The sequence below is a fragment of the Bactrocera dorsalis genome, chromosome 2, assembly GCF_023373825.1.
Source record: "Bactrocera dorsalis isolate Fly_Bdor chromosome 2, ASM2337382v1, whole genome shotgun sequence".
NCBI classification, from domain to species: Eukaryota; Metazoa; Arthropoda; class Insecta; order Diptera; family Tephritidae; genus Bactrocera; species Bactrocera dorsalis.
This window is the reverse complement of record NC_064304.1, coordinates 43202952-43224437: the sequence shown is the minus strand read 5'-3', so window position 1 is coordinate 43224437 and position 21486 is coordinate 43202952. Positions and strand designations below refer to the sequence as shown.

At 37.0% G+C, this 21486-nt stretch overlaps 2 protein-coding genes across 13 annotated transcripts in view; both read right to left on the bottom strand.

Moving 5' to 3' along the window:
- LOC105233453 (RYamide receptor) overlaps window positions 1-21486 on the bottom strand; it is a 349078-nt gene that overhangs the window by 32368 nt on the left and 295224 nt on the right. The window lies entirely within an intron of this gene.
- On the bottom strand, window positions 11547-13204 carry LOC105233452 (uncharacterized). The gene is made up of 2 exons (XM_011215544.4): window positions 12561-13204; window positions 11547-12210 (listed from the first exon to the last, which is right to left on the bottom strand). Exons 1-2 carry the CDS (start codon window positions 12868-12870, stop codon window positions 11588-11590), a joined length of 933 nt encoding a protein of 310 aa, XP_011213846.1. The 5' UTR covers window positions 12871-13204; the 3' UTR covers window positions 11547-11587.

Below are 21486 nucleotides of genomic sequence, written 5' to 3'. Positions count from 1 at the left end.
ATATCAATATCAAGCATTAGAGCGAATTTAAAAAATTTGTTAAAGACTTTCAGAGACATGAAATTTCATCTAATCTAGGTGATCTCGCACTCACGGCATAACTTCAAAATTATTCATTTTCATTCATTCATTTCAAAACTTTCATTCTTCGCGGTGTATTTCGGTGAAAATTACAAAAATTTTCTGAGGACAACACTTGATCACACACACAGTTTTACTTCGGCATAATTTCGTTTATTTAAGGATTGTACTGAAAATTTTCTTCAAATGACTTCCTTCGTATTCGTAATTTTATGCGGTTATTGAGCTTTTTTCAAATTAAACGCTTCAATTATTAAATTTATTTTATAGTGTTGCTGACAACCGTTATGTGAATAATAGTATAATATAATACGTTTTTTTTAAATTTCCCCAGCACATCCTTTACTCAATTCATAATTATACGAAGCTCAGTCCATATTTCTCAGCGAAATTATCTCAAACGCATCAATTCAATAGTAGTGAATGTCATAGCAAAGCGTTGCCAGCTTAAATAAATCGACTGACAACAGACTTGAAGATGAGTTATGCTCTTAATAGCAACAACGAGACGGCGAAGAAATGCAAACAAATACTTTTTATGGGGATTTACGAAAAACTGCAATAAATAACCAGAAAGAGGGCACTTGGGGAATATGTTAATGTGTTTGTATCGGAAAGCGCCGGCAAATATTTAAGTGTGCAGCAACGAGGAAGCTATTTATTGCCGCTGTGATTACTTTTGTTATTTTTGTTGTAGTCAAGAGGCAGCAACAATGCCGGCAGAAACCAGAAAAGACACTGCGATGCGCCGAAGGAAGTTCGGTTGCTGGGCGCAAACAAGTTGAGTGGATGGATGGAGCTTAATGCGCATACTAATATCTGTGCATGCTTGTATGTGTCTTTTAAGTATGTTTGTCTGTATGTAGTAGATGAGTGTGTTTATTTTTATATGCAAAAGTTGCATGTGCACTTAAGTTGGTCTACGGATAAATGCATGCGCTGGGAACTACAAAGCAGGAAGATGCTCACATAATGACAACAACAGCAATGTTTACAACAACACCACTGCCAAGAATAATAAAACTGCAATGTATTGCTCGTAAAATCTGGCCTACAGCTAACTTATTGCACTTGGCTTAAAAGCCGCGTAAAAAGTGAAAGTGGCAAAAGGAAGAAGCGACAACAATGGATTTGCAAGTACCACAACAAAAAAAAAAAAAAACAACCGCACACAAACTCACGCAAAGAGTCAATGCTTTCAACAACGGAAAGACAGCGCGACTGCGCACAAAAGCGATGGTGGGGTGATGCAGCCAGCAATGATAGCTGTAGCTGCAGCACAAGGCGAACACACACGGTCAAGTGAACGAAAAATCAGCTGTGTGAAAAAACGGACCACAACAAACAAAGGCCGTTGAAATGAAACCGAAATGTGCCAACAAAAAATTTAAGACCTGATATTGGTGGAAAACGGCAAAATGATATGCGCCAAACGATAAGCGAATAAAGCCAGCTGGTTGCGAATTTAAATGTTCGCAGGCGGCAACGCGGGGTGTGTGTGGAATTGAGATGCAAACAGTAGCCGCACACACTTCGTACACCCACAAGTGCGATAGTGCACGCACACAAAGCGCTCTTATAACGGTACCAGCGATAGCTATCAGCAAAGGCGTAAATATCAACTTGAGCGCCATCAGCACACGCTTTGACTCATTCAATGCACGCTCCATCGCATTTACTGCCATTTCCCACTGTCTTCGCCTTCACCTCCATCGATAAGAGTCGTGTGTTGTATTGTGGTGTACGAGTTGGCTTGTCAGCAATCGCCAAACGAATCTTCTCATGTGCGTCATGACACATTATCGCGGTCTTGAGTGCCAAGTGCTTGTCGTGTGCGATGCCAGCTCACGTGCGGTGGCTGCACTGTGGTGCACAGCGACCCACTGATCTGAATCAATAAAATATACAGCTTCAATGCAATTGGCTTCAATATGTTACTAAATTTAATTATCAGAGGATACAGAGACGATAGTTGGTAACTTACTTATATTTATTTTGTGGCGGAAATGTTTGTTGTACTCGGATATAAAAAATAAGAACGGTAAGAGATATGTTAAATTCCATTATCTCTTTAGGAAGACTTTAGAATGGCATTAGCGTGGGCAGTTAGCTGAGTTATATAAAATCGGCTGTAAGAAGTTCGCAAAATGCCAGAAGTGCCCATCGGTTTGAGCGTAGGTGAGTATTCTATTATAATATTAAATCCTTAAAAAATTTTAACAAGGCTGGTAAACTCAGCTACAATTGCGTAACGGTAAGAAGGGTAAGAGATATTTTAAACTCCAGCGCTGGCTACCCTTAACAGTTTATTCATACAATTGTTAATACTCAACCGATTCTACGCAAAAAATAAATGCATATCAGTAACCAAATTATATCTATCGACTTTATATACTCAATACCACTTTACCTTAAGTTCGCATCCATTAAAGCCTAATAACCGGGATCATTATTTTTGTCAGAATTCGGAAATGCCTTGTTATCATGAATCAAAATATTAACTCCCAATATACAGTGGCGTGCACAAATGAGTACATAATTCATTTTTACTTTTCTGAACGATAAAATAAGTAATAACAAAGAAAATAATAACAAATATTTTTTCGTTTATTTGTTGTTTTCTGAATAAAACAACAAAAAATTCAAAACATAAAGCAACAAATTCATAGAGATAAAACCATTTACTGTATATAACCACCTCGGTTAGGTGTAATACGTGCAACGGATGGAACCATTTTAAGACCAGGTCAGGACTTAAAATTGTCTGTTCCGTGTACCAAACAGTCATACTACGTCAGAACGTTGCATAGTCAAGTGCAATTCTTTTATTGGCTGGTATCACTTTCAAACGTGTTCCGTCTTTAGTAGAGTGTGTCGTACGTTGGCCGATGCTGCAGGAGTTTACCTCCGCAACACACTACATTACCTTTCAACATCTCACGTAAGAACCGCGAGCGAGGTAAAAGTGGAGGCCTAGCCTTCATACTGCACAACACCGTGCAATGTCGTCTTATCGATGGCGCCGTCGACCACAGGGATACCATCCCTGTCGAAATATTTAATTTATATATCCTCCCAGTTACTTGTTGCCACTTTTAGTACTATGTAGGCGACTTTAACGTGCATCACGATCTTTGTCTGTCAAATGATCGTAGGAGGGGAAAGCTGGTGGAACAGATAGACGATTCGACGTACTCCACAATGAATGACAAAGAGCGGCCAAGGTAGAACTATTATCACGCACAATAAATTGATCAAATTTTTACATATTTTGGCTAAAGTAGCAGTGTTGATCCACTGTGCATACCATTATTACAAACCATTCTTTTGTTAAATTTTACGCCCAACTGTGTCGTTGAACGTTGAGCTTTTGTGAATTAGTAGCGTGATTGAAAAGCGCTGGAAAGATACTTCCTATACAATGAATAAAGGAAAAAATGCTACTCTAAGTTTTTACTCATTCTTCATCTACTCTTCCTTGGGTCTTCTCAAAGCTACTTACTTCTATGTATTAAATGCCAGAGGAAATATGAGTTAAAATGAGAATACAATGTTATGTGCTGAGTAGAAACTATTGACGACTAGTTTAAAAAACTGTTATATTGTACATAATGCTGCGAACCGATCTTTGTTTTTCACCCAAAAACACACATAGATCTGAGGAGACTTATACACAGTTATGAATAGCCTGATTTACCGAAGAAGGTGTGTTGGTTTTTACCAATGTTTTCATATACAGATTGAGAGAAAATATACGATCCGCTTTCGAATATTTCCTTGCATCTATAGTTACTTCTCCAACACAAAAAACAACGGCTCTTGGGTATGATTATTCCGAAAGCACTGGGTACATTTTTTTATAATGTTTTATTCTCCTCCGGCCGCTTTTGTATTGTCTTCCCGCTTACTGCAGGTGGTAATTTTTTATGTCATTAGCTCTGCCTTGCTGACTGACAACGTGAAAAGGGAAACCTTTAATTGCTGAAGAGCAAAGAAATTACCAGCGTGCGACTTTAATTTATTTTACACTCACTGCTTTTGTTTCAGTTTGCTTTCTACCTAGTGGCTTTTGTTAGCTGCTTCTTCGAAATTTCAAGCTGTCATTACACTCTTCTGCACCGAGTGTTATCATTATTAAAATAGACATCTTGAAGTTTTGTCAACGGAAACAGGTCATTTTCGTAATTTTCCGCTACATTTATTTGCTCTAAAGTTAAGAATACACAGAGGAGGAGTTCGCGTAAAAGTTCGCTCTGTTCACTTTACGGTACCTCCGCACGCTTTTGCATTTTTCTTCTTTTAGCATACGCATCAGCTGTCGAGTTACTTTTCCTAGTTAATTGAACAATTAGAAATATATGTTTTAACTAAAAGTTTGTGACGACGATATTAAAATACTGGGTAGGAGCCGGAGAAGCCTTTTGTTTGATAAACTGTGCTTTGCGATATAAAGTATAGATCAAATTTAAATTCATGATATTTTTAGTGACTAATAATTAAATAATCAGGACTTTTGGAAACTAAATCGCAAGTACAAACCTTTTTTCTAATTTTTATTTATGAATAACGTTTTCACTGTATTGTGTAGTTCATATAATGTTTACCATAGCCACACCAACATTCAGACCCTATGCTTCAGTGGCAGATATACGCGTCGTCGATCTGTTAGCACAATATAAAGTCGAAAAAGTCTTTTCGTATTTCTAATCAAATTTCAAATTATTTTTTTATATTTATAATGAACCAAATATGTACCATCTTGGTCGACCACTTTTTGCCATTTTTCCGCTGGAGACATTATTCCATTAGTGTAGTTCTGGTTTCTCGGCGAAAAATTGCAACAAGTAATTTTCACAGGCTTCTCTTGAAGCCAACTTTACTCCATTAAGGGAGTTCTGCATTGACCGAAACAAATAGTAGTCCGACGGTGCAAGGTCAGTTCTATATGGTGGATGCTTTAAAACTTCCCAGCCAACCTCTCCCAGCTTTGGGCAAATCATCAAAGATGTGTGTCCAGCGTAGTCCTGATGGAAGTCGAATCCCTTTCTGTTGATCATTTCTGGCCATTTTTTTCGATTCCTTGTCTCAATCTCATAAGTTTTTGACAGAAAAATGTAAACTAAATCATTCGACCAGACTGGAGCAGCTCATAGTGGATGATTCCTTTCCAATCCCACCAAACACTCAGTATTACCTTTCAAGGCGTCAACCTGGCTTTGCGACCATTTGTTGAGCTTCGCCATGCTTGGACCATGATCTTTTTCCCACATTATTTTCGCCTTTGATCCACTTTTCATTTCCTGTTACATTCGCTTCAGAAAAAGTTCGATTTCATTTATACGTTTCATTAAATTTTTCACAGACAATTCATGTGGTAGCCAAACACTGAGCTTCTTTTTGTAGCCAGCCTTTTTTATCTGATTCAAAACCGTTTGATGATCAATGTTAAGTTCCTTAGCGATGTCATGGCTGCTTATGTGACGGTCCTGATCAATATTTTCCATAATTTCATCAAATTTTTCAACAGAGCGGGGTGCATCTTTCACACCGAAATTTTCAGAACGCAAGCGAGCGATTCATTGTTGTGCTACAAGAACTGATACAGCATCGTCTCCGTAAGCTTCACAACTTTCAATGGTGGCTTGCGTGGCATTCTTCCCTTTTTTATATAAAAATTTCAAAATATAGCCTCTTCAGGTATTTCTTCTGTATCATATTGTCCCTTATATTAATTTCTTGACTCTAACTTATTTTTCCAAAGAAGCGGTTTCCCGATATCTGACCAACTTATAGAGAATATCTCGATATTTGGTCTCATTCGCTAACAATAATCATACAGTACGAATCAAGAAATAATACGGAAATATAGCGTTCTGAAACAAAACGGGTTCTGTACTTATTAAAAGGTCTTTGTGAATAACTCGTCACTGACAGGCTGAAAAGTTATAGCGAGCCCCTGTTTTTGTTAAAAATCGCTTTTACTACTCAACGTAGCTGGCATAAAGTAGTTTTAAACTTACTGGTACTATGTTTGCGGTAATATCGGTTGTTTGCTTCAAAATAGCAACAAAACATAGTGAACCGACTAACCTCTTATTGAGTCCTGTTGTAGATATCTACCCTATTTATATAAGGTGATAATCGGATATGTTGAAATTCGGTTTGCTGGGTCCCACTTGGATGTCAGCATAAAATTATTTCCATCGTATATACATATATATTTGTATTACTGCATATATTTATGGAATTTCTGACCCACCGTTAACCAAACTATTTTATTTCACTTACAGCATTTGAATATCCCATCTTCACATCCAACAACAAGCAATTAGTCACTATTTAATTGTCTTTTACAGTTGTTAAGTGCGTTTGGCGCTTTTCGCAATAACATGCAAATGAGCGAGGTGGCATCTTCTGCTTTGTCGCCAATTAAAAATACATTGCCATCCACCGCTTTGCATTTCCTACACCCGTTTCGCACTTAACGGCGATTTGCAATGCAGTAAAAGTGTTTTGTGCGCTTTGTTGTTTTTGCTGGTTTTTGTTTTGCATATTCAATGATAATGAAACGCCTTTTGCGTGCAAATACTTAACGGTATTTTAATTACATGGCATTTGCAATTGGACTTCCTTAGTAGGAAGCGCCAATAGAGAGATATGGCTGCTTTGACACTGCAAGCAGGGCATCAGACTGGAAGTTTACTTTTACTTCACAAATTTTGTTTTTAGTAATTTTCATGGCAAAGCTGCGCTCAGAAAGCAATAAAAACAATTTGTACTTGTTAATTGTAGGAAATTTACATAAACTGTTCTGAGGTCTAAAAGTTGTTTGAAAAATATACGGTCCGGCATTCACCATTTTTGGACGAGAGATGGCGGATGAGGGTACTGTTTGCTCTGATTTTGCCTAGTTTTGGACTGTGACATAAACATGCATGATGTATACCGAATTTAGGTGAAATTGGTAGAGACTTTTCTTAGTTATAGTTTTTCAGATAAAGGTTAGCGGTGCTATGCCTTTTGTTCTCTGATTGTATTCGCTAAGAAATGTATTGCTTTTGGCAAATCGCACATTTTTTCTTGGTCGAGAGGAAGCATAATGAGGATTTCGACTGATCACTCTGTTGTCTGTTTTTTACGCCTGCGCTTAGACTTAACATATTTCCAAAACTACCATCGATTGCTTAACACTTTTCTTCTTGACTAGCCTAATTTTAATCCATGTATAAATAGGATTTTGGGATTGATTTTTTTGACAGTTTGATATCACAAAATAAATGTGTGTGTATTCCTTATTGAGAATAACCACATCCAAATGAACATCATCCAGTCCGTAAGTTTAGCCAGGTTTAAACTAAGTTTTCTTCATATATAGGTTAGGGAAAGTGTCTAATGTCTAATGCTGACCACCTCTGCACCTTGGCGTAGTCATCTAAAATGATGATCCCATCAATAATCAATAATAACGCGTTGCCGGAATACATTAAGGTAGCCGTTGAGGTCAACTTTAAGCCAGAAGCCGAGACGGTTGATAAAAACAGCTATCTCAATTGAAAATGAGCTCGGCGTAAAAAAGAATTTCACTATCCCAATTATTAACAACTAATTCAAAGAAAGCACTAATGGTTTGTTTCTGTGAACTGAAAACTTCAAAAATATTTACAGTTATTTAAGTGGTGATTACCCTTCTTTACGATAGTCCTTCTAATATAATTTTAAATTAAAGCATAAGCATTTTCTGACCTGCAAACACACATTATCTGCCTTGTGCTTCAACTATTTCATGCTGAAACTGTTGAAAGATTTTCGCAACCATATATTAAACGCCTGGTTGCCGAAGATGCCTGCGCAGGCCACACAAGTGAGATGTGGGGTTGAAACAAATATATGCGGAACACTCTCGCACGCACTGACATAAAACTGTTGAAAGTTTTCAGCACAAGCAATGCAATTGCACGCTTGCCAACACAAAATTTTACAACTTTATGGCGCATTCTCGGCTTGGCTTTGTTTTCCACACACGCACAGACGCCCATAAAACTCTTCGGAAAAGATTTTACATAAACTCAAGTATAATGGTCGCAAATGTTTTTCGCACATTCCACAATTTGCTCTTCAGTGGTTTAGTATTCGCTGGACAGCCAGTAGTGTGTGCCACCGCATTCTGCCACTTACTCAAACACTTTGTAAAGTCTAGGCAATATTTAACTTTTTCCCCCCTTGCAAAAAGTCTGCCCCGGTTACTATAATATTTTTGCTTGGCAACCACTTTCGAAAAGTGTGAGCGGCAGCGGCGTAAATGCATTTCTTCACCTTCGCTTTTAAGTTCTAATGCATTTTGCAACTTTCTTGAAGAGTTTCCTATTCAAAGGTTCGCTCATGATCGTTAAGTACTTTGGGGTTAGTGGGTGAATATGAAACACCGCTGTAAACGCTGGTTACACAAGTCAAGAAGTTCAACGCTACTAAAGTTTGTCTAACCAAAATTTAAAACATTAAATTATAGATTTTATGTATAATAGATAATTTTATGTTTTCAGTTACCATTCGCATTTTTGTGTAAAAAATAAAAAAGATATTTAAAGTCTTCTTGCTTTGATTGAGTTTCCTCATTCACAGTTCAATTGAGACCTCAACTATGTATGATCTCAAATATCAGCCTTCGTATTGGCAGCTGTCCCAAAAGGAATCAAATTGTATCGAGCTCATTACAGTGTTAAATTATTTCATTTATTTGAGCTCTTTTGTTTTTGGACCATCAACATTTTAGCGTGTCCCAAACCCAGCGCACAATCCAGTGGAGGGATGGTTCGCCTTCTCACTTTAGCTCGCTTTCAAATGTGTTTTCAAATGTTCTTTGACTACAAAGAGGATCATTGGTCTAAGACCAGAAGTCGTGAGCAAAAACCAAACTCTATAAGTCATTCATTATTCCCGTCCTGCTATATGGTGCAAAGGCATGGACGATGACAAAACATCTGATGAGTCGACGTTACGACATTCTCGAAGAAGGTTTAGAGGTCATCATCATCTAACACCCAAAATTTTTGGAATCGAACTATAACTTTTCAAGAACTCACGCGCCAAATACGTAGACCCCAATTAGCATATAGCTGATTTTTTAACGAACATATCGGCCAAGCTATGAAATCTAGGTTTGAAATTTGAAGAGTGTATTTTTATGATGATAGCATGCCCTTCGCTTGACTTTATACAGTATCTAATATGTAAGAAATCGTAATGCAATTTAAAAAGAAAAATCTGTATAATAACAGTGAAACCTTTTGCCTAAAATGTATAAAATCAGAGCAATACGTCCCCTAGTCTCCAAATAACTAATGTTCTGACTTTCAAACATCCGCTTGACTTTATATCTTATACATTGTGACAAAAATCACACGGAAATTGTAATTAAATTTCCGAGATATTTCAGGAGAATGTATCTTGCTAAGTTGCTAGGACTCTCCTTAATTACTATACCAAATATGAGCGCTCAGCTTACGGCTTTCGACCTATTCATCTCCTGAAAATATTAAAAAAGCGAAGCTCGAAAAGTAATGATTCGAATGATTTTGGTGAATATTTTGGGTATAAAACGCATTCTTGCTCGATTAGTCCTAATAAAACTGATTTTTTTTCACAAATAATATCGTCAACAGGTCTCTTTCGATATGCAATTCCGCTCCTACGTTCATAAACTGCCGACTACTCGATGGTAGTCACATTGAGCCACGACTGTGACCGTATTTAAAGCCGAAAACGCAATAAATACCATCGATCAACCACCGTTTTCACCAAATTTGGCTACATGTGAATTTTTTTTGTTCTCTAAACTGAAATTTCCTCTCCGTAGAACCCGTCGATTTCAGACGATCGTAGAGGTAAAAGAAAATTCTTTGAAGCAGCTGAAAGCCATACCCAAAATTTTTTATGAAAGGTGTTTCCAGGACTGTTGGGATAAGTGTATTATATATGGTGGGGATTACTTTGAATACGAAAAAATAAATATTGATGAATAATTAGATTTTTTGCGCTTTACGCAAATGCATACAGGTCAATTTGTGAATTTCTTAATTTGCAAATTACGAGAGCGTAAAATGTTCGGTTATACCTGAACCCTTCATTGCTTATCTAATTGGGCGTGGGACTAAGGAATGGTAAACCTGATATCGAAAAGTAGAGCAATCAGTGAATGTTGAGATAATTTTTCTTTTCTTTTTCTAAGCAAGTAAACTAATTATATTATATAAATTATAAAAATTCAACTCATTGTTGCTTATCTTAAATTTCCAAAGTCTAAAAATTTATTTTAGCTTTTGCTTCAAATTAATTAAAAAGGGTAAAATGGTTATTTTGAAAATATTACATAATAATAAGAAATATAAATTTCTTGAGTTGAAATAGCGAACCAATTCTTTTGAAACTCTCAATCTTGGCTATAATCGCCTTTGTGATATTTTATAAGAAATGAAAGTGAAGTTGGACAAGTTCTCTTTAACATTCGTAGATGAATTCTTCCCATATACATATACGCCCTTTCGACTAGTTCATAGTAGCATTAAAAGATTTGGATGTTTTTTTCAAATTTTGTCACCGTTGTTTTTTATACTGCGCATAATACAAAAACTTAAATATTAATACATATTTCGCAAATTAATAATTAATATTACGGGCTTGCGTCTCACAATATATGTGGACAGCGCTTTAAGTGGGTCTAATGAGGGTTATTAGCTTAATCAACGCATCGCACTTATAACTAGCAAATTATTTATTATATATATATATACGCATTTACAACAAAAAGATCAATATATATGTAGAGATATACAGGGAAATGGCTTATATACAAAAGATAACACGCCCAAAAGTGATACTCTTATAGAACAAGATACAGCACAATTGCGTAGAGATGGCGCGTAGTAGAGAGCATTTGAGTGGGATGGAGATAGTATTGTAGAGAAGTAGAATCGAGATGAGGATGAGCTTATGCTTGCTTGATTATGTGGATGATGGGCAAGTTTCATTTTATTTACCACAGACGTTTGACATTTGAGCACCGAAAGTCGCGAGCGAGCACCTTGGTTTAGCGTCGTGAGATGAGAGCAGCGCGGCATTGCATTGGGCCGAATTTGTCAAAGTCAAGGTCATTTTTCCAGGCAGTTTAAGAGCTGCCCTATGTCTTATGGGTTAGTCACAGCATTCTCGGCGTTTTATGCAATTTCTGTTCAGTTTTGTTTGCCTTTTGTTTGGCTTGGTCGGTCCTCGGAATGTTGTGACAAACAGAATTTCAATGACGAAACCAAAAATTAAATTAAAATAATAATAATAATGTGTTATCGTTTAACAAGACTAGCCGGCAGCTTTAGCTATATTTGTCGTGTGCTTGAATTTCGCCAAGCACCATTCCGTTCGTTTGGTTTGTCTGCGAATTTCGTCGTCGGTGTTTGTAGTTAACGTCCAATCTAACATTTTTAGCTGCACTCGAATTTTCGCCGCAAATGTTCGCTTAATATGGTCCAGATTTGCCAGGTGGTCCGTAGTTGGAGGAAGGTGCTGAGATATCACCACCGCCACCACCGCCGCCGCCGCCGGAGTAGCCGCCATCACCACCGCCGATACCGCCGCCAATGCCGCCACCACCGATTCCACCACCAATACCACCACCGAGACCACCGATACCACCGCCGATACCGCCGCCAATTCCACCGCCAATTCCACCGCCAATACCACCGCCGCCGCCTCCGATGCCACCACCTCCAATAGCACCGCCGCCGCCGCCTTCTTTTTGGGTCTTGTACTTGATGAAGTATACTTCGGGTTTGGAGGGCTGTGTGGGCGCTGGTGTCGGAATAACGATGTCCTGTTGATCTTCTGGCTTCTTGACCAACACATAGACGAGTGTCTTCTCTTCGTTCTGTGGCTGCAGGGGAATGATTGGCGCCTGGTAACTGGGTGGAGATGGTGCCTTAATGAAGATGATCTTGTAGTGTTTCTGTGCCTGACCGATGGGTATGTTGGGACGTGGACGCACTTCCTCTTGCTCTGGTGGTGGCACGTGCACATAAATGTGTTTCTGCACGAGTGTGGTGCCGCCACCGCCGCCGCCACCACCGAAGCCGCCGATGCCACCTAAGGTAATAGAAGAGTAAGAAATATGAAATAAAATCTTTGAACTTTTGAATCTTTGAAGTTTTCTAATTTTTTTAGTTGCATGACTCCCCGTACAAGGGAGATGAGATATCTTCTTGTAATTATCAAACTCGAAACATTTACTTTGACATTTTAAGCAAAAAGTATGCCGAAATTATTTGCAAGATCTCTCACATTGCACTTAAATATTTTTTTTTTAAATTGATGGTGAAAGTTTGTAAACAAATTCTTTGCGATTTGCTCGAATAAGGGCTGCAGTTCTTTAAACTTTCAGCAAAATTAAAAAATTTACTGCCAATAACACTTTTTTCACTCATTGTTCTACGCACCTCCTCCGAATCCACCGCCACCACCGGCGCCGCCACCAAAACCACCGCCGCCGAAACCGCCACCACCTCCAGAACCGCCACCAAATCCACCGCCGCCGCCACCACCGAGTCCACCGCCAAGTCCACCACCTAGTCCACCACCAAGACCGCCGCCACCACCACCGAATCCACCGGATCCGCCACCAAATCCACCGGAACCGCCACCGAATCCACCAGAGCCGCCACCACCGCCTGGCCTATTGTAAGCATAGCCCGCCTCAGGCCGGGCAGCTGCCAGCGCTACACAGGACAACAAGATGAATGCTTTCATGGTGAAACGCACGCTAAATTCGAGTACACGCACACACACGTAACGCTGAACGTTCTTTTAACCGAAAACGTCAACTATATCACGACCGACACAGTAACTGCTTTAATCCTTTTAGCACGCACACACACTCGTACCGTTTGTGTAATCCTTATGCTGTGCAACGGTGCGTATGAGTGATGTCTTTCACTGGGCTGGCAATGTTTTGCTCAATTTTGATTGTGAGAAAATAGTGAATAGTGGGGATAGAAGGATGGAAAATTCTATATATTTTACACTTTCTGTTGCTATTGATGTTGTTTATTAAACTAAATCAAATGCTGTACTGACGATGCAACAGTGAGACCTCAGCCATTTATACAAAAATTTTCAGACGCCACCAGCGCCATAGTCAGCGTCATCTTCATCAACAGCCATAAGTGTACAGCTGGTGTGTGTGTGCAAGCTTGTGTAAATGTGTCCGCATATGTATGTGTATACTAGTGTGTGTATGTGTGGTTTGTGCAGCGTTGCCGAATAATGTGCCAGTGGTCGTAGGCTATTTTGTGATGCGGCGACCGGCGAAGGTTCACAAGACGCCGGCGATGCGCTAAAGACAGCTGTTGTTGTGTTTTTACTGTTGTTGTATTGGGTTATGCGGTCATTGTTGTTGCTGCTTACTTGCAAGTCAAGCCCCCTGCAACAAGTTGTCGTCTGCTCCAGCAGCAGCAGCATGCGCGTCTATGTCAAGTGGAGAGCTGTCGCAGTCATCGGCAGCTCACAGCTTCGTCTCCACAAACATTGTCATTGCAGTTTCATAGCGTTCACAAGCAGCTATTGTCGAAAACGGCAATATAAAACATTGCAATATGAATGCAGGTGATGTGCTGGTGCGAATGCTGATCTACACATTGTGATTGCCGGGGTTTGGTACCCCAATGTTGCTGTATTTGGCTGAACTTTTTTTTTATTTTGATTTGAAAACCTTTCTAGGGACAAGGAAATATAGCTAGGAGATATTTCTGAGAGGCAAATTTCCGGAAACTAGGTGAACACTTTTTGTCTTTTTAGAGAGAATTTTCAATTTTTTTCCTTTGTAGTTTTATACATTTTTTTATATTTATTTTTTTCACAAAGAATTAACAAAAAAATGCAAAAAACAATTAAGCACTTTTACACTCCAGCAATAAAAACATTGAGATTACAAATATAAAAGAAGCAGCACAAGACTCCCAATTATTCAGCATATATGTATGTATGTCGTTGAACAATAAAAACCGTAAAACCGAAAAGACAAAAGTCGTAACTCGCAAACAAAAACCAACACGTTCATACAAAACCGAAAGTAATGACACACAGCAAAGAAATAAAGTAGACAAAACAAAAAGTGAAGTAAGTAAAACTGCAACTAAAATTACCGCACAATCCACATATTACGGCACAATGCGCGCCAGCCAAGCCAGCGAAATAACAAATACACAAATGTAACAGCGAAATGGGCAGAGAAAAAGAGGTGAAATGTAAAAATGTAAAGAGTATGCAACAACAATTGGGCACACAAGAAAAAATATATATATGTACCATATATATATTTGCAGTACAACAACATTGTCAACAATCGCAGGAGAAAAAGCCAAATAAACATGAAAATAAAAGAGCAAAGAAACCACAGAGTGGCGCTCAAAAGTCACACATAACACCATCCATTTCCCACTGTCGGATATTGTGATGCTCCAACTGCAACAAAACCAACAAGCGCATCTTGAGAAGAAGACGACCCGTCGGCTAAGCCAGCCACAGCCGCAAAAAAGCCAAACCGACAAAAGACAGTTATCTTAGCAGCCGCCATAGGCATTGTACAAAGTGGGTAAAGAAAGCAACACCAACAAACAACAACTGACCATTGAAACGCAAGCGAAAGAGTTACGTGAGAGAACGCCGTCGGCTGTGCCAAGGAGAGCACTTACGGGTAAACAGAAATAATGTTAGTTAGCAAATAAACATTCTCATGCGAAACACCTGCGTATATAAACTTGTATATACGCCAACATTAATGTATGAAGTTGAAAACTTTCGCGCTCTCAACGAAAGTGAAATTTGGTTTTGTTCATCCATTCATCATTCATGCGCGAACACAATGAGTCACTCTCCAATGACGCTCACCTGCCGAAAGGTGAGATCTCTCTGGCGGATTTGTAGGCAAAATGCCAGCATTCATGGCTCATTGTTATTGTTTTTTTAAACTAGTTAGTTGTTCACACTATCGCTGCGGCATTTGTTGGACAGATCTCTTATGAGCATGGCGCGCTCACGACCTGCTCAATCTCATGCTTAGCTTCATAGCCTTCATTCATTCTCATAGTCTTGCTTTGGTGCTCATGGCACGCGAAGTTTTTGGTAAATCAGTTTGTTGTGTTAATCAACGGCTGTGTGGACGTGTTAAGAATACTAAGTTAATTGCCGTTAAACTTTAATCTAATTTTACGTCTTAACGGTTTATAGTACTCGAGCCAAGTTGCAAAACTATTTTTTGTTTGTGAAATATTCTTAAGTTTTTAAATAATTTGGAGTTGATTTAATTGAATTAGAGTTCTAATCAATATTGTGTGAATTGTTTTTTAGTTTATTGTTTAGTACTAGCTTTCTGTGTTTTAAAAGTTGTAGTATTTCAGAAATGTTTATTTTGTTGGTTAACAAACAAATTTTTTCCTTGGATGTCATCTCACATCAGAACATAGCAATTTCATTCTAATTGATTGTAATATTTGTTTTCTTTGTAAGAATTTACGTAGAAAGACAATGTTGTATTCAATATACATATTAATATTGATTTTAAGTAAAATATAATGTAGATACATATGTTAGTAAAATGTGTTGAAAATATTGGTCAGCACATGTTCGACTATAAAAGTGAGTGTTTATAAGTTTACTTTAAAAATTAAAAATAAATTAAAATTTTTACAAAAATTATTATAAAAAAATATTAAAAAATAAATTTAAAAAACAAGAATTTAAAAATTAATAAAGCAAATGTAATTTACGTAAAACATCAGAAATTTTAAAAATTTATTTATTATTTCGGTTTAAAAATATACAATTTCAAACTATTTTTTTGCGTTTTATTTAAATGAGAAGACTTTTTCAAAGGCAATTTCAGAGCTAGCAGATTACAAAGGTATAAAAGTGGGTATTACGTTCAGCCTTAACTTCAAGAAAAAATACAAAAGTTCCTAATAATATTGGTAAATATTTCCAAGAGTTTTTTATGAGTAAAATATAATTTCGAAATGCGAATTGACATATACGAAATGCATACAGACATTTGTAGTACAATTTTCAAATCGATAGTGCGAACTGACCTACATTATTATATATCTTGCGAGTAACTTTATTTCCAAAAAGTAAGTGCTAATTATAAAGAAAAAGCACAATGAACGGTGAATAATATAAATAAAGTAGGGAAGAACATAGACGGTTGTTAGTCCAATACTTAGAACTTAGGACGCCTTCAACTTTTTAAAGTTTAATGCGAAATATGCTAGTCATATGTTACTCGTACAAGTCGGTTGTCTTTTTACCCGCCTCCTTAGTTCCTTTTTAAAGAAAGGTCTCCTAAAAGTTTCTATGGTATAAAAATACCCGGTATTTCTAAATATTTGAATATTAAATATTTTAAGCTATGGAAAGCTGGTCTATGAAAACATTAATAATAACAATAATCGTAATAATAATAATAAGTACAGTCGTAATAATAATCCAACGATTACCTTTTTCCCCAACCAACCGACTCGAAAGGCGCAATACACATATGCGCCGAGTCATGAAAGACAATAATTACAACAGCTAATATTTGAAACTATGTTATAATTATTTTTATGAGTTTGCTTATTCAGAGAAAATAATATAGTTTATTGAATGCAACAAAAAATGTTAAAATATATTTTACCGTAACAAAAATAAATAATTCTGAATTCTAACAATTTAAAAAAATAAAATATAGAGTGTTAATTTAGGATATTTTTGTAGACCATGTTATAAGTTTTCCCATAGGGTGCAAATATGTGCAAATTCTGGGCATTAGATACACGTGAACAGGCTACATAAAGTTGACTATGAGAGAAGTATGGGTTTTCTAAATGCACTCCTGCTACCTGTAATGTTTGTCCTTGTGCCTTCTTTATAGTAACAGCAAAGCTAAGCTTGACCTCAAACTGAACCCTTTGAATGGAAAGTCAGTGGGAACAATTGGTATCCGAGGTATTATAACACTATTTCCCTTACCGACACCTGTTAAAATAGTAGCACCAAGTATGTTTTGTCCCAATTTTGTTATCCGAAGCTTTGTTCCATTACATAGCAGAGGAGCACCTAGATTTCGTATAAGCATTACTGGTACATTTAGTTTCAATTAAAGTTTATGTGACAGTACACCCGATAGTTCAAGTGAATTTAAAAACTCCACAGGATATGAAGTACTTAGTTCCGTTTCTATAATTGTATCCATTGACAAATATTCCTTAATTTTTCCCTGAACCTCGTTTAAAATATCAGTGTTGATCCTATTAACAATTTCATTTCTTGGTGCTAATATTGCTCTTGCACACAACCACTGATCACTACACAAATTTTGTCGCAATTCCGGAAAAACATTAGCAATGAAATCCACATCACTTTCTACTAAATTACAAAATTCTCTTGACAGTAATATATAGCCTTCAACGTCAACATCTAAACAACCATCACCAATTTTCAACAACATTTCTGCGTAAAGTCCTGAATCCACGTCATTATGAAGATGCACTTTCATATTCGTTTTCAGGCGGAGTTTTTCAACTGTTGACCATAAGCGTGGTGATTTAATGCACGCTTGAATTTCATCTGCTGGTGTCCCCCTCTGAATCACTGGGAGGGTTTGACGGAAATTACCAGTCAATAAAACTACCATGCCATTTTGGATATACCAGATTTCCGCTTCCGCTTTTCTAAGAAAAGCCGAGTAAGAATTAACATCAGCGAGTAAGATCTAAAATAATAAAATGACTGCTAACCACAAAAATTACGGATTACTCAAAAAATTTGAATAGTTTTATACTGCGTGTAACGACAGAAGAAAATAACAATAAATATAGAAAAATTAATATTATTATGTTAATACAACTCTAACAAATAATTTAGCCCAAATTAGTTATCACCAAAACGGTACTCACGGACTTTTTTTAGATCATTAAAAGAGAAATAATTCTTTCATACATAACTTTTGTGTATCTTGAACCGCTTTCGCAGCGCACGGAACGGAAGCCCTCAAAGATAAATAATTTCCCTCGTTTTTTACACATTTACCACTGTTTCTTCGCTCCTATTGGTCGCAGCGTGATGCTATATAGCCTATAGCCTTCCTCTATAAATGGACTATCCAACACAAAAAGAATTATTCAATTCGAACCAGTAGTTTCGAAGATTAGCGCGTTCAAACAAACAAACTCTTCAGCTTTATAATATTAGTATAGATTCGAGGAAGTGTATACAGATATACGAGAAAAGCACATCGTCCTACATATTTTAGTTTCAGTGGCTCCCACTGAAGTTAAGTTTGTTTGCAAGAGACACCTTTCAGCTATAAAGCCATAATCAAAAAAATCAAAGTTTTGTTCCTAGGTGACATCTGAGCCAAATGTCATATCAAAAGAATCATTAGTGGTGCTTGGTGCACGCTCGTCTTTCTGAATTCTGTAATAATACGATGGGTTTAATCATTCAACAAAGAAGTTTCATTAAATTTTGTGAATGGAATCAAATATATTTATCAAATGTAAGCCGAAGCCAAAAAATACGTCAAATTAAGTTAAAAATAATGGTTACGTTGACAGCTTTCTTCAATTATCGAAGTGTGGTGCACTGCGAATTTCTTCTTATGTTTCGAGAATTAGAAAAAGCAATGGCACAAGTTCGTTTTACTTTGAGGGGACGACAAAAATTTTGAATAATAAATTAAGAATTTTAAAATGAACAAAGTCTTACTATTTTATGCCCACAGTATTAATGTAAACAAATATCAATAATATTATTAATGCATTATAACAAATTACCTATGCTTACCACTCACCTAGTTGCAATGGCCTAAGGTGTCACCTCAATTTAAAAAACGTGTGTATAATTAAAGTCAACACTAGTGCTGTAACATATGTATGTAACATTTACATAAATCCAAAAACATAAATATTTTTGTTTAACGAATTACTAACACACTGAAAAACTTTATGCAACAAGAAAGTAAACAGTTTTAGGCGATAATATTTTAACACAATAAATTATGTTTATGATAGTAAAAACAATTAGCTTTTCGTTATTTTTGAATACTAATTTGTAGTTCAGCATAAATGATGCAGAGCTTAAGGAAATAAATGTTATGGTTTCAAGCAAATGTGGAAGGGGAATTAAATTTCGCATTGAAATTTAGCTTACTAAATTATGGTATTGATTACTTGTGCCATCCTCTCTACAGAACAGCCGCAATATCGATACAAACAGGACAAAGCACTTATGTAAAGATGAAATGCTATTAAGATTATCTAAAGTGAACCAAACCAAAAATGTTCAAATTTCGGAGGAGTAACAAAATATAAAAGAAGTTAATTCGAGAAATAATTTACCATTGATTGTGTTATCTCTTCTAAAAGCATCCAACAATTTTCTGACTTCTGACGAATGTATGGTTTTCAAAAACTGCATAGCTTTAGTACAAATTTTATAAAAGTATTATATAAATACATATTTAAACAGGTGGCTATCCTCTGTAAGTGGACATTTACTAATATATTCTATTTTGCTCGATACTTACATACATTTTCAAAATCGTTTGACTTATTTATAATAATAACTAGTAGAAAAAAGTTTGTTAACCATACGCCTTTGCTAACCATATTTGAGTGATCTGTTTCTTATCGATAACCTTATTAAAAGTTCCAACACAGTCCGATTATTAGAGCGAAAAAGCAATAAGGACGCCACAAAAGTAGAACAATAGGGACACATATATTTTCCCGCTCTTTTGACATTTCTATACAGTAAGGTTTGCCATTTCATCATGGAAAGATATACGATCCAATAACAAGTCGAAATTATTAAAATTTACTACCGAAACTCGGAGTCAGTGGTCTCAACTTTAAGAGCGCTATGGCCAACTAATCGTTCTGTCAGATCAACAATTGAGCGTCTAGTGGACGCTGGCACAATACAAAATTCTCCAATGAGACAAAAAGTGCCTGTAGTGTCGAGAATATTGCCGCCGCTAGCGCATCAATTGAGAAAGACCCAAATCAGTCTCTCATACGTCGTTCTCAAACGTTGGGCATCTCTGTGACGTCGTTGTGTAGAATTTTGTGAAAAAAAAATCGGCATACATTCATCCAAGATCAAATTGACGCAAGAACTGAAGCCGCTTGACCACCAGAATCGTCGTATGTTCGTGAATTGGGCTGAAAAATCATCTTCAGCGAGCCTCTCATTTCTATCGGATCGGCTTCGTCAATAATCAAAATATTCGTTATTGGTCAGGCAGCAATTCACACGTTCTCCATGAGTCACTATTGCATCTCGAAGAAACTACGGTTTGGCCAGCGGTGTGTACTTCTTCCGTGATGGTCAAGATGGGCATGTTATTGTGAATGGGAATCGCTACCGCTCAATGATAACCGAATATTTTTGGCCTGAATTGGATGATATGGAATTGGACAATATGTGGTTCCAACAGGACGGCGCCACAAGCCACACAGCGAATGTCACAATCGATTTATTGAAACCCAAGTTCGATGAACATGTTATCTTATGAAATGGACTCAATTGGCCTCCTCGGTTGTGGGATTTGACGCCATTAGACTATTTCCTGTGGAGCCACGTCAAGTCTATGGACTATGCAAATGAACCAGCGACGAACTTCGTACAAGTATTGAACGTGAAATTGCAGCATCGGCCGATTTATGCTTGAAAATTGGGTTCAGCGTCTGGATTTCTGCAATTGTATATCTGTATTACAAGATACACAAAGACCAAAATGCTCGAAATTTCGCCTCTAGACTAGAATACCTCTTAATGTATGATAACCAATTCATTACCTATATCTAGTGTTTATGTACGTATGTATGAGTCATATGGACACCAATTATGACTTCATCAAACCTTTCGAAATTAAATTTGTTTTCAAAACCAATATATTTCGTTTAATTAATGTCCTCAGTTCGCCATCATGCAATCCGATCATCAAAACTAAATAAATGTATGTACACGTGTGCAATGAACTGCGAGCGCATGAAGATCTTTATCGCTTGTGTAAGTCATGCATATTCATATGGCCTCTCACACATACACACCTTCCGTTATCTGAAAGCATGCAAACACAATGCACCTCCACCTAACCACAAACAATTAAATGCCTGTTTATCAAGTTTTTATGCAATAAACGAATGCTATTAATTTCCTTTTTCAATTTCATTTTTGCAGCGTTCGAAAGAGTCTTAAAAACAGGTTGAATTTCCTGCCTCTGATGAGGCATTTCACCTTGAAAAATAAAAGGATAATGAAGACGCGTCGACGACTGACGACTGTCTTTAATGATGATGGTCACGAAAGTTGCATAATGCCACT

Excerpts from the sequence above, each read along its gene's own strand:
- LOC105233452 (XM_011215544.4), bottom strand. The coding sequence starts at position 12,870 with ATGAAAGCATTCATCTTGTTGTCCTGTGTAGCGCTGGCAGCTGCCCGG. Across the intron at positions 12,211-12,560 it reads TGGCGGTGGATTCGGAGGAG|GTGGCATCGGCGGCTTCGGT; the intron begins GTGCGTAGAACA and ends CTATTACCTTAG.